This window comes from Priapulus caudatus, unplaced genomic scaffold, assembly GCF_000485595.1.
Source record: "Priapulus caudatus unplaced genomic scaffold, Priapulus_caudatus-5.0.1 Scaffold2266, whole genome shotgun sequence".
NCBI lineage: Eukaryota > Metazoa > Priapulida > Priapulimorpha > Priapulimorphida > Priapulidae > Priapulus > Priapulus caudatus.
Window position 1 is genome coordinate 25401 of NW_014579327.1, and position 14185 is coordinate 39585.

The following is a 14185-nucleotide window of genomic DNA, read 5'->3' on the forward strand; positions in this document are numbered from 1 at the left end:
TCTGTGGTATATATCGTTAGTTGCCAGGGTAAGCGCGCACTGCCCCTTGCTGCGCCTACGTGCCTGCACTTCACCGCACCCAGTGCTCATAGAACACACAGCATTCTCCCTCCCTCCTCTCGCCTCCCTCCTCGCTCCGCTTCCCTACCGCCTCCGCCTACCTCCCCTCCTCCCTCCCTTCCCTCCCCACCGCTGTTGTACTGACGCCGTGTGCTGAATGCTATTATGCTGAGCGCGCTTTTGCAGGGTGTACGCGCCCGCTGCTGGCCCCTGCCACGTGCCTGCCAACTTCACGCCGCCTGGCCTCACTCGCGCTCATAGAGCACAGCTTCTCCCTCCCTCCCTCCCTCCCCTCCCTCCCTCCCTCCCTCCCTCCCTCCCTCCCCACCGTGTACTGACGCGTGTGTGTGTATATGTTGTTGCAGGGTAAGGCGCTGCTGCTGCACGTGCTGCACTTCACCGCGCTGCTCATCGAGCACAGCTTCTCGCGGCACCTCTACAACAGCATGGAGCACCTGACGACCCTCCTCGCTTCCAGCGACATGGCCGTCGCTCTCGCAGTCCTCAACCTGCTCTACGTGTTCAGCAAGCGCTCGAACTTCATCACGCGGCTCGCCGCCGATCGCAAGCAGGCGCTGCTCGCTCGCCTGACGCATCTCGCAGAGGTAGGGGGCGCCACCGGCGCGGAGGAGGGAGGCGGGGTGGCGGGGGCCGAGGGTTGGGTGGGCGTGGATGTGTGTTTATGTGTGTATATGTGAATACGTTTGCCGTGTGTTTGCAGAGCTGAGGTGGTGTGCGTGCGTGCGTACGTGTTTATGTATGTACGAATACGTTTGCTGTGTGTTTGCAGAGCTGGTGTGGTGTGCGTGCGTGCGTGCGTGCGTGCGTGCGTGCATGTGTATGTATGAGTACTCTGCTATGTATTTGCAGAGCTGGGGTGGTGTGTGCGTGCGTGCGAGCATGTGTACGTGCGTGCGTGCGTGCGTGTGTGCATGCGTGTGTGTGTATGTATGAGTACTCTGCTATGTATTTGCAGAGCTGGGGTGGTGCGTGCGTGCGTGCATGCGTGCGTGTCTGTGCGTGCGAGCGTGCATGTGCGCGTGCGTGCGTGCATGCGAGCATGTGTGTGCGTGCATGCGAGCATGTGTGTGCGTGCGTGCGTGTGTGCGTGCGTGCGTGCGTGTCTGTGCGTGTGTGCGTGCGTGCGCGTGCATGCGAGTGCGCGCGTGCGTGCGTGCGTGCGTGCATGCGTCTGTGCGTGCGTGCATGCGTGCGTGTCTGTGCGTGTATTCTGCTGTGTATTTGCAGAGCTGGGGTGGTATGTGTGTGTGTNGGTCGGGTTAGATTTTCAGGGGCAGTACGGCGATTGATAGGGGCACCGACGGCAATTGTCGTCGGTGCCTTCGGTTAATTCGAGCCCTGGACGATTGTCACCAGCACCCTTGGTGGTAGAGTTAGTCTGGTGACGTGTCTGACTGGTGCACACACGTCTACTAGCTAAGTTTGTGTATTAAAGTGATTACATCACCGTAAATAATAAGAGTAAAAAAAATATTTCCCTTTTTTCACGAACTGTAAGTAATTCTGTTCACTTTTTATGGTTAAATTGCTGCATTATACTTCCTATTTTACTATATTGTTTGATGCAAACATACATAGCCCATAGCAAGCAATTAATGTCAGGATCATAATATCAAATCGTCCAGGTTTTTTGGATTTTTAACTAGTTGAGAAACAATCTTATCAGGTAAGAATTTGACGATACTTTTAGTCCCGTTAGATCTTACTTTTAATGTAAAAAAATGGCAACAACATTTTTCAAATATACACCATAGAAAATTCGTAACGTAGTCAATTTAAGGGTGTAGGAATGGGTCAGGCAGACAAGGGGTTAGATGAGTGACCGTCTGGCAGGTTGGTTGTAGGTTTTAGGTAGTTTGTTAGGTGATGTGTAAGACGGGTGCACATGTGCTAGTTTGTGTATTAAGCCTAGCGCAGACCTGCGACTTTTTCATGCGACTCGACAGCGATTCTAGAATCGTATAAAAATTGCTGCGAAATTGCTACGTCTGCGGGAACGTGCAACTGCAACTCGTAGCGATTCTGGTCGCTTGCGACGAGTTGCAAGAAATCAAACTGTTTTGATTTTGAGCGACTCGTCGCTTCCAATCGCTCCCAAATTGTTCTGGAATTGCTTCGAAATCGCATGTGTGCGCACACGCGGCGACACAACGACCGATCGCTTGCGGTTGCACGTTGCAGCGACGAGCAACCAGAAATCGCAGGTCTGCGCTATGCTTAAAGTAGAAATGCATATGAAGAAGACGATAATATCACAGTGAAGGTAGAGCGACGTTTCGCGAAGTGGTGGAGCGAAACACGGAACGTCGGAACGAAAGCTCGCCACGAAACAAGAGATCGTCCGCGTTACAACGTGGTCGACGCACCGTCGCCGACGCACGCAAAGACGCGAACGCGTTCTCGTGCGAAACAAGAGAGCGTGCGCGCGTGAGCTTCACGTTGATGTCCGGGCAGTGTTGTTGGCAGAGGGCTATCGTGAACACTGTCGCTTGGCATTCGTTGCGGCAGGAGGCGGAAACAAGAGCAAGCGTTGCGCAGCGTGGACTGGCACGTTGTTTTTGCGTGACGAGTGTTGTTGCAGAGGCTTATGTGATCACTGTCAGCTGGCGTTGCAGATGGTACGCGTTCTTGCGGCTAGGTCGTCGAAACATAGAGAGCGTGCGCGCGGTGACTGTACGTTATTTCGCGTCGTTGTTGCAGAGCTAGTGTGCATCACTGTCAGGTCTTGGCATTCGGAGCATGGAGCGCGTTCTGTGCGGCTCGCGCGAAACCAAGAAGAGGTGCGCGCAGTGACGAGCAGGGTGTTTTCGTGTGTTGTTTTTGGGCAGAGGCTATGTGAACACTGTCAGGCTGCAATTCTTACAGTAGCGGCGAAACAAAGAGAGCGGTGCGCGCGTGAGCTAGCGTTGTTTTCCGCGAGTGTTGTTGTTGGCAGGAGCTGATGTGAACACTGCAGCTGCATTCTTGGCGGCAGCGCGAACAAGAGAGCGTGCGCTGGCGTGACTACGTTGGTTTCGGCGTGTGTTGTTGGCATTAGACGAGGCTATGTGATCACTGTCAGGCTTGCATTCACATGGAGCCGCGTTCTTGGCGGCTGAGGCGGCGACCCGAAGAGAGCGTGCGCGGCGCTGACTACGTTGTTTCGCGTGTTGTTGCAGAGCTATGTGAACACTGTCAGCTGCATTCTTTACAGTAGCAGCGAAAACAAGGACGAGCGTGCGCGATGCGTGACTACAGTTGGTGTTCGGCGTGTTGTTGCAGAGCTGTATGTGTAGCCGCGTGTCAGCTGCATTCACATGGACTGCGTTCTTCGCGGCAGCTGCGAAACAAGAGAGCGTGCGCGCGTGACTACGTTGTTTCGCGTGTTGTTGCAGAGCTATGTGAACACTGTCAGCTGCATTCACATGGACGCGTTCTTGCGGCAGCGCGAAACAAGAGAGCGTGCGCGCGTGACTACGTTGTTTCGCGTGTTGTTGCAGAGCTATGTGATCACTGTCAGCTGCATTCTTGTAGTAGCGCGAAACAAGAGAGCCGTGCGGCGGCGTGACTACGGTTTGTTTGCGCGTGTCGTTTCACAAGTGCTGTGTGATCATGTCAGCTGCATTCCTTGTAGTAGCGCGAAACAAGAGAGCGTGACGCGGCGTGAACTGACGGTTGCTTCGGGTGTTCGTTGTGCAGAGGGCTATGTGAATCACTGTCAGCTGCATTCACATGGACGCTGTGGATCGCATCCTCTCTCTGCCGTCCAGCATCATGGAAGACGCCCTGCTGCAGCGATACAGCGTGCCCGCCGACAAACAGGTGAGCATGCGGAGGGGGCGCCACTGCTGCGGCGTGCCCGCCGACAAACAGGTGAGCATGCGGAGGGGGCGCCACTGCTGGCGGTCGTCCCGCGACAAACAAGGTGACATGCGGAGGGCGCCACTGCTAGCGGCGTGTGCCCCGTGTCGACAAACAGTGAGTCATGCGAGGGGGCCCACTGCTTGCAGCGGCGCTGCCCGCCGACGAAACAGGTGAGCAATCGCGGCAGGGCGCTCTCTGCCGCAGAAATCTTTTCACAGCATCTAGCTCTGGACGCAGTGCGTGCCCGCAGCGCGACCAAAATCTATGCAGTATCGAAGTACCATTGAATCAGAGAGGATGGCGCGTGCGGCCACTGCCGCCAGCTATCACACAATGAATCTAGAGTGAGGTCTACCTCAACGTGGCAAGACAGTGGACGGATGGCAGCTTTTCAGTTCGGCCCTCATATACAGGAGCAATGAAACATGCTAGTGTTGAGCCATCGCTCGAGGGGTGCCGGGCCTTGACTTGCCTTAGCTTCCCAGCACTGAAATAAAATACTTCTCCTTTACAGACGTGTAGGCACTTAAATAAGCCGGAGCGGGTGTCGCGAACATGTGCCCGGGACGCTGGCAAATCAGGAGTATGCAAATGTCTATTCGTCTAACCGAGTACGCGATCAGAAGCGGGAGACCGGCGGGACGCCCACAATCTTGTCAGAACAACACGCACTGCTGTACTGGCTGTGAGCAGATCTGCAACAACAGGTTGCAGCATGCGGAGGGGGCGCCACTGGGCGCGGCGTGCCCGGCCGACAAAGCAGGTTTTTTGAGCTATGCTCACTGTAGGAACAAGGGACCACGGGCCAACTAATCGCCACTGCCCGTTAGAGAGCCGAGAAGGCGGGCCGTTTTGGGCACCGCAGGCCGGCCAGCGCGTCTGCACAAAGAGCTTGAAATGATAGCCCAGGGGTGGAGCCAAGTGTTTTTGCAAGCCAGACACGGAGGTGCGGACTTAACTTGATCGTGTACGTTTTCAGCTTTGCTACCGCGGCGTTGCCACCACACCGCTCGGATCTGAATTGTGAGGCAGAGTTTCCACTCAGAGTGCACGCAGTAGAGCCAGGAGGGGGCGGCCACTGCTGCGGCGTGCCCCGGGCCGAGCAAACAGGTGAGCGGCATGCAGAGGGTGCCACCTGCTGCCACCTTGCCGGATTAATTGTGCCGGTTCGGCACGTAGAGCACGCCGTCGTCCCGGATTAAGTTGTGGGGCGCCGGGTCTTTAGCCATACCAAACAGACAGTGAGCATGCGGAGGGGGCGCCGACTGCTCGGCGGCGGTGTCCGGATTAAATTGTGGCTGCTAGTTTTCCGTGGCATTGATTACGCGTCGTTGGACTGCACCTTGGATCAATTGGCTGGCAGGAAGAGAGGCTCGGGCTGTTTGACGCCTGCTTAGGCTTCCGTTCAAGGCTTTTCTACTTTGCTTAGATACGGTCACGTCCTGAAGCAGAGAGGCTGCTCGAATGGGTGGCAGTGCTGTTGCTGCTGCTGCTGGACACACTCGAAGTAGTGTCGCAGTCTCTGCGTCTTCTAGATCTAAGAGTTATAGGCTGCAGATTGTTCCCGATCAGAGACTCGATATCCTCTCTTAGACTACCACATCGTAGCTACACGGGTACTTTCTCTCTTGTCGACGCCTGTAAGATCGTGGGTTCAGCCTGCAAGCTGTGCTCGAAAGGGTTTAGGAATCGATAATGACACTCATTTTCATTGGGACTGTTATAAATGTGCGGTGATTTTCACTATGTGAGATCTTCAATATAAAACAACGAATACTGTCAATAGGAATGCTGTCTATCTCTGCAACAGTTTGGATGCCAGGAAATATTGAAAGTCTAACGAATACCTGAGCTGTTCCGCACAGCACAGGAAATACTGCTTTTAGATGTCAATGCTGCTGCTGTCTGCATCTACGGAGTTATGAACACTTGCGTTGTTGACGAACTCTCTCGTCACGGGATACTTGAATAGATATACTGGTCTTATGGGTGTAAGTTGCTAGTAAATTCTGGATCGTATACTAAATGGACGAAAATTTCGTGTCTAGGATGTAATTAATGATGGGTTGTGAATTTTTCAAATCATAAATTATGTAGATTCGCTATGACTGAGTGATATCAAACGGTAGTTTCGCTCTAAGATATGTTGACATGATGTATGGCGTTGTCAATGTTGGTAATGCTATAGATAATTTGAACTCTCGGTCACTTACGATGTGCACTCTTAACAGGGTACGAATTAACTTTTTGAACAAGGGAGTCCCACAGAGTACCTCTCCGCCTCACCGCGGCCTCGCGCCACGTCATTCTCAAAACTTTGGAGAAGAGGCTCACCAGTAGCGCTGAAGAGGTGAGGTGCACCGCGGCATCCAGGCGGCAGTCCCATCGCGTGGCTGGTGAAGTGATGCAGGAAGCAGGAGAGAGGGAGGAGGGAGGAGAGAGAGAGGACAAGATAGGAGGAGATCCGGGGAAAGATGTATGAAGGTTCGAAGAGAGAGAAGTATGAAAGAAGAGAATAGTTAGAGTGAGAACAGAGATGACGAGAGAATAGAGGGTGATGCGCCTTGCAGTGGTAGAATGGTCAGTTTGCAAGGATTCCAGTCCGATCTGCCTTGCGCTCGGTTGGCAGTGATGGTGATAGGGGTAGAGGTAGGACGAAGACGAAAAGGAAGAGAGGTGAGAGGTACGATGAGTGGGAGCGAGGAGAGCAAGGAGGGGAGAGAGGGAGAGAGAAGAAGAGAGGGGAGCGATGAGAGCGAGGAGGGGGAGAGAGAGAGAGCGCGGAGGGGGAGAAGAGAGAGAGCGGAGGAGGGGAGAGAGGAGGGAGAGAGAGGAGGGGGGAGCCAGAGAGCGAGGGAGGGAGAGAGGGAGAGGGAGAGGGGGAGAAGGAGTGAGAGAGAGAGAGAGAGAGAGAGAGAGAGAGAGAGAGAGAGAGAGAGCGAGAGGAGAGAGAGAGAGAGAGCAGAGAGAGAGAGAGAGAGAGAGAGAGAGAGAGGAGAGAGAGAGAGAGCGAGAGCGAGAGCCGAGAGAGAGAGAGAGAGAGAGAGGGGCGATGAGAGAGAAGAGAGATAGAAGAGAGAGTATTATGAGAGAGAAGCGGAGAGAGCGAGAGAGGCGATGAGAAGCGAGAGAGAGGGAGGGAGAGGAGAGAGAGAGAGAGAGAGAGAGCGAGAGCGAGAGCGAGAGAGAGATCGAGATCGAGATCGAGAGAGAGAGAGAGAAAGATATGAGGTCTACTCTATTAGTTAAATTGCGTTCGCACGTTGTTCGTCAATTATTGACGCTGCGACGTGGCTCGTCCCGCGGCGTAGTAAAGCGCCGTGACTAATTAACACAGTCGTTAATTAGCGGCACTAACGAAGTGATTGCCCGTCACATCACTGCATGGGTCGCCGCCGTGATGCTGCTAGGAACGATGCGTTGCTAGTAAGACTAGGTTGAATTTCTCGAGAAACGTGGATAAATGAACGGAAGAAAAATGGGTCGATTTACCCAGGAAGTCGATGAATATATTTACTTATTAGGGGGAAAAATCGATAAAGCTATTGAGGGATTTTACTAAGAAAAAATGGATGAAATTATTTAGGTAAAAGGATAGTTTTACTAAGGAAAAATTTGGTGTTGTTATTGAAAATGCCTATTGAAGGACGAAGGTAAATGTACTAAGAGAGACACAATGAATTTACTGATAAAAATGAATAAAATCTATAAGAAAAGGAGTTGAGAGTTAAATTATTGCCGTACGATAGAATAACTTGCTCGGACAAGATTCTACGACATCGTCTCATTAATTAATCATCGTTGACGCTCGTCAATCGTGTTAAATTTGTCAAATTAATGAAGTAATTAGTCAAATTAGTCGATTAATTACTCATCGACGATTAAGACTCGTTAGCGTTCCTCGTTGATCTTCGTCGCGCGCGCTCCCGCACCGTCGTCGTTTCCGCGTCCGTCCCCCGCACCGTGGTGCCACCTGACGACGGGCGTTCTCTTGTTCTCGCAGTCTATTCGAACGCGCTTCAGGACAACCTCAACTCCGTGCTGTACAATGGCTTCATCGAGGAGCTGGTGGACGTGTTGGGACTGCGGGATGCTGCGCTGATGGAGATTCGCGCAGCTTCCCTGCGCACGCTCACCTCCATCATACACCTCGACCGCAACCCCAAGTACGTGCGCGCGCGCGCGTGAGGGGGTGGGGTGTGGGTGTGTGTGGGAGTGGGGGTGTTATATGTTAGTTGTTAGGTGTGGGTGTGGATGTAGATGTAGATGTAGGTGTAGGTGTAGGTGTAGGTGTATGTGTAGGTGTAGGTGTAGGTGTAGGTGTAGGTGTAGGTGTAGGTGTAGGTGTAGGTGTAGGTGTAGGTGATAGGTGTAGTATGTATGAGTGTAGGTGTAGGTGTAGGTGTATGTGTATGTGTATGTGTTATGTGTATGTGTAGGTGTTGATGTAGATGTAGATGTAGATGTAGGTGTATATGTATATGTATATGTATATCGTAGGTGTAGGTGTAGGTGTAGGTGTAGGTGTAGGTGTAGGTGTATCTGGTAGGTGGGATGTAGATGTAGATGTAGATGTAGTTGTATGGTGTAGATGTTATATGTAGGTGTAAGATGTATGGTGTATAATGTAGGTGTACGATGTAGGTGTAATGTAGATGTAGAATGTAAGATGTAGATGTAGATGTAGATGTAGAATGTAGATGTAGATGTAGATGTTGATGTAGATGTAGATGTAGATGTAGATGTAGATGTAGGTGTAGGTGTAGGTGTATGTGTAGTGTGTAGGTGTTGAATGTAGATGTAGATGTAGATGTAGGTGTATATAGTAGGTGTAAGGTGTAGGTGGTATGGTGTAGGGTAGATGTAGGTGTGGATGGTAGATGTAGAGTGTAGATGTAGATGTCGATGTATGATTGTTAGATGTGATGTATTATGTAGGTGTCAGATGTAGATGTAGGTGTTATGTAGGGTAGATGTAGATGCTAGATGTAGCATGTGGATGTTGACTGTAGATGTAGATGTAGATGTAGGAGTGTAGAGTGTAGAGTGTAGGTGTAGTGTATGATGTTAGATGTGGATGTTGATGTAGATGTCGATGGTAGATGTAGATGTAGATGTCGATGTTAATTGTAGATGTAGATGTAGATGTAGGTGTAGATGTAGGTGTAGGTGTAGGTGTCGGTGTATGTGTTATGTGTATGTGTATGTGTCAGATGTAGCATTTCGGTGTAGTAGATGTAGAATTTAGGTGTAATGTGTATGATGTAGGTGTAGATGTATATGTAGATGTAGCTGTAGTATGTAGATGTAGATGTAGATGTTAGATGTAGATGTAGATGTAAGATTGTAGATGTAGATGAGGATGTAGATTGTTTTAGATGTAGGTGGTGATGTAGATGTAGATGAGATGTAGTTGTAAGATGTAGTATGTAGATGTAGATGTAGATGAGTTGTAGATGTAGATGTAGGCTTGTAGATTGGTAGATGTAGATGTAGATGTAGACGTCGTGTAGATGGTAGATGGTAGATGTTAGATGCAGATGCAGATGTAGATGCAGGATGCAGATGCAGATGTCGGTGTAGATGTAGCTGTAGATGTAGATGTAGATGCAGATGCAGATGGTAGGATGTAGATGTAGATGTAGCGTGTCAGGGTTTCTTGTTAACGCTTTTGACAAAGGCAGGTAATTTGACAATGAATAGCAGGTATAACTGTTTTTTCCCGGCACGGACGGGTAGGGCGAGCGGCGAAGGCGCGAATAAATTTCCTGATTTGACGCCACCAATAGCCTATTTTGATGGGTATGGGTTCTAGAATTTTGGTAGTTTAGATATTAGGTTTTTGCTATTAAAGCCGACAATGCGCATCCCCCAAAACGCTAATTTCTTCAGTACTAGACTATGGCACATACTTCGTGTCATCATAATCATATCTACTTATGGCAAAATAAACTCTAGTTCCTCGCCAATTTGGACTGCGCGTTCCGCAACAAGAAAGAGGTTGCGAAATCAGGTAATCGAGGGCCAACGCTAAATTGTTCAAATCAACATAACAATCGAAGTGGTGAGCGTGACGTGCACTATGTTTTTATCTTTGTTGCGCCCGTAGACCGGCTGTAAGCCGCGGCACCGCTGTGGCACGGTTGCCTTGGAGATTGGGGAACTGGTCACAACAATCGAGGTCTTTCCAAAATACCTTTTATATAGACAACCGCGGGCAGTTGAAATGGTGGAGGAACTTAGAGTTTATTTTGCATAAGGTAGTATGATTATGCATGACACGAAGTATTTGCTAGTCTAATACCGAAGAAATTAGCGTTTGGATGCGCATTGTGCGTGCTTTAAGTATCTAGTATAAAAAGAAAATCATACAATGTCAAGTAAAAGTCCAGGTAAGCACGTGTATTTCCGATCTTTATTTTATGTAGTATCTGCCGAAGTTGTAGAATTCAATTATCACTGCATTTTTATAATTCTGAGTCCACATTATAATATAATGAAACTTCCGCTGATGTCTGTGTGTCCGCTACGAGGGTATAACAAACTTGCCCGGCGGACAGTCCGCCCGTGCACAGAGTTAGTCTTGGGTTGGAAGTATTTTAAAATAAACTTCGTTTTCAAATATTGGATTTAAAAATATTTTACCGCCTTTAGTGGGAGTTTTCTCTCGAAATTGATAAGGCCGCTAACAATATTGGGATAGGCGGTAAAATGAACCGGTTACGGCTATTAACAAGAACCTGAGGTGTAAGGTGTAGGCTAGACGTAGGCGTAGGTGTAGCAGGGTAAAAAATACACGGAGCGATGAGCCTCTGAAATCGCTCCTGTGAGGCCTCAAAATCCCTAGATGTGACAAAGAAAGAGCTTCCATGAAAAAAAGGAATTCTTTCCCTGGTGTCGGTGTATGGTATAGGTGTAAGGTATAGATGTAGGTGTAAGTATGCATATTAGCAGTCATAACTCGCTAGTATAAAGTAGGCACTCACCATATACGCTTGCCCACGCGTGCATTCCGCTTGTTGTTGTTGGTGTAAGGTGGAGTGTAAGGTTGTAGGTGTGTGTGTTAGATTTTGTAGTGTGTGTGTGTGGGTGTGAGGTGTAGATGTAGGCGTAGTGTAGGTGTGTGTTTAGCAAACGTACACTCGCTCGTAAAGCTTGCCCACGCCGGCATTTGCGTCGTTGTTGTTGTTGTTGTTATTGTTGTTGTTGTTATGTTGTTGTTGTGTCGTCGTTGTGTGTTGTTTATTGTTATTATTCGTTGTTGGTTGTTGTTCGTTGTGTTGTTGTTGTTGTTGTTGTTGTCATTGTCATTGTTGTTGTTGTTGTAGGTATGAACACGAATCATCGATGCTACGTGGCCCCGCGTCGTCCTACCACGGCTTTCCTGCCCGACGCTGCGGTCGCGCGAGGCTGGCATTCCACACATGACTGTGGGCCGGGGATTGACCCCCCCTTTCCCTCAGCCGTTCCGTCACCGCTCCGTTCTTCCTTCCTTCTCCTCTACCACCTCGGGCAAGCTACGTAGAGCGTGAGTGCCTAGGGAGAGGGACGGGGGAGGGGGGGAAATGCGGGCGATGCATGAGGGGTAACCTGTAAGCGGGCAGGGCTAAAAAATACACGGGAGGCGATGAGGCCGATTCCGGCTGCCTTTAATACTTCCGGAAATCGCTCCGCGGCGACGGCTGCACAATATAGCTTCCCGAAAATGATCCCCACTGGTAGGGGTAGCAAAGCAGCAGCATTGTGGATCGAGGCACTGGAATTAATAAGGATAATGAGGATAACTATATACTACTGTAGGCGACTTATAACTGGCACTATAAGTTATGCTTTGACTGCTGTCTATTCTTCCTGTACCCATAATAGTAAATTACTCAGAGAACTAGATTACAGGCAAAATAATAATAATAATAATAATAATAATAATAATAATAACCGGTGTTTAATCACCGGCTAATGCCGTGATCCACTTTAGAAATAATAATAATAGTAGTAATAAAAATAATAATAATAATGATAGTAATAATAATAATAATAGTAATGATAATATTGCTAATTCAGCCTCAGATCACGCGCGTCTCGTGCATGTCTCATGTCTTATGTCTCGTGTCTCGTATCTCATGTCTCATGTCTCGTGTCTCATGTCCTCATTCTCGTGTCTGGCGTATGTCTCATGTCTCGTGTCTCATGCCTCGTTCTCATGTCTCATGTCTCGTGTCTCGTGCCTCATGTCTCATGCCTCGTGTCTTGTGTCTTATGCCTCGTGTCTCATGTCTTATGTCTCGTGTCTCGTGTCTCATGTCTCCTGTGTCTCGCAGGCGGCGAAGGCGGCTGGCTCATGAATGGCGAACGATGCCTTCGTGTCTCGTGTCTCATGGCCTCGTGTCTCGTTGTGCCTCGTTGTTCATGGTCTCGTGCCTCGTGTTGTCCTCGCAGGCAGGCGGGCGCTGCGTCTCGTGCGGCATGATGGAGTCGCTGCTGAAGGTGATCAACTGGTATGGAGATGACTCGGACCACATCACGTTCATGACGCGGGCCGTGCGAGTCATCGACCTCACACCAACCTAGACATGGATGCAGAGCTTCGCAGTCTCACGCGGCGGCGCTGGCAGTGTTTCATGCAACCGCGCTAGAACACGGAGGTGGGTGGGAGGGCAGGAGGGGGAGGAGGGGGAGGGGGTGGGGCCGGAGGGGGTGTGACCTCCAACCACCAAGCCTAGAGCATGGCAGAGCTTTCCAGTCTCACACGGCGGCCTGGCAGTTGTTTTTATCAGCCGCCTAGCACACGAGGTGGGTGGGTGGAGGAAAGGGAGGCGGCGAGGGTGGGGAGGAGGAGGGGGAGGGGGTGTGACCTCAAACAACGGAACCTAGACATCAAGGAGCTCCAGTCTCACGGTGCGGCCTGCAGTGTTTCATCAAACCGCCTAGAACACGAGGTGGGTGGAGGGGGAGGAGGGTGGGGAGTGGTGGGGGAGGGGGGAGGCGGTGTGACGCTCAAGCACGAACCTAGAGCATGCAGAGCTTCCAGTCTCCAGGCAGCGGGCCTGCAGTGTTTCATCAATCCGCCTAGAAGCACCGAGGTGGGGTGGGCCGGGGAGGAGGGCTGGGGGGAGGGGATGGGGGAGGAGGGGGAGGGGAGGGGGAGGAGGGGGAGGGGGGGTGTGACCTCAACACAAACCTAGACATGGATGCAGAGGCTTGCCCAGTCTGGACGGCGGCCTGCAGTGTTTTCATCAACCGCCTAGAACACGATGGTGGGTGGGAGGAGGTGGTGGGGTGGTGGCTGGGGGAGGGGGAGGAGGAGGGGGGAGGGGAGGGGGAGGGGGTGACCTCAACACGAACTAGGACATTGCCAGAGCTTCCAGTCCACGGCGGCCGTGCAGTGTTTCATCAAGCCAGCCTCGGAACACGAGGTGGCGTGGGAGGAGGTGGTGGTGGTGGAGGGGGGAGGTTAGGAGGGGGAGGGGATCAGGGGGAGGGGGTGTGACCTCAACACGAACCTAGTACATGCAGAGGCTTCGCAGTCTCACGGGCGGCGCTGCAGTGTTTCATCACCACCTAGAACACGCAGGTGGGTGGGTGGAGGAGGAGGGTGGGGAGGGGTAGGGGGTAGGGTGGGGGAGGGGGAGGGGTGTGACCTCACACGAACGCTAGACATGCGAGCTTACGCAGTCCTCACGGCGGCCTGCAGTGTTCACATCAACACACTAGAAGCACGAGGGTGGGTGGGTGGAGGAGGTAGGGTTGGGGAGGGGTAGGGGGAGGTTGGGGGAGGGGGGAGGGGGTGTGACCTCAACCCGAAACCTAGACATGGCAGAATGCTTTCCAGTCTCAACGGCGGCCTGCATGTTTCATCAAAACGCCTAGAACCACGAGGTGGGTGGGAGGAGTGGTGGGTGGTGCGGGGGGGAGGAGGAGGGGGAGGGGAGGGGGAGGGGGTGTGACCTGCACACCAGAACCTAGACATGCAGAGCTTAGTCTGCACGCCGCATCACGGCGCTCTGCAGTTGTTTCATCAACGGCGCCTAGAAGCACGTAGTGGGTGTGGAGGAGGTGGTGGGTGGTGGAGGGAGGAGGAGCGGGGAATGGGGGAGGGGGTGTGACTCAACAACGGAACCTAGACATGCAGAGCTTCCAGTCTCACGCGGCTGCGGCAAGTGTTCATCAAACCTGCCTAGAACACAGGTGGGTGGGTGGAGGAGTGGTGGGGGTAGGGGAGGAGAGGGGGGGTGGGAGCGCGGAGGTGGACGCCTGCCACACA

General features: G+C 51.5%; 1 protein-coding gene across 1 annotated transcript in view; it reads left to right on the forward strand.

Moving 5' to 3' along the window:
- Positions 1-14185, forward strand: part of LOC106818464 (E3 ubiquitin-protein ligase HUWE1-like) — a gene marked incomplete at its 3' end in the record, with an annotated part of 22796 nt that overhangs the window by 7572 nt on the left and 1039 nt on the right. Inside the window, exons 5-10 of the mRNA XM_014823168.1 lie at positions 426-665; positions 931-940; positions 2804-2861; positions 3783-3933; positions 5354-5540; positions 7928-8090. Of these exons, the coding sequence (XP_014678654.1) occupies positions 426-665; positions 931-940; positions 2804-2861; positions 3783-3933; positions 5354-5540; positions 7928-8090 (809 nt within the window). The remainder of the gene's footprint in view (positions 1-425; positions 666-930; positions 941-2803; positions 2862-3782; positions 3934-5353; positions 5541-7927; positions 8091-14185) is intronic.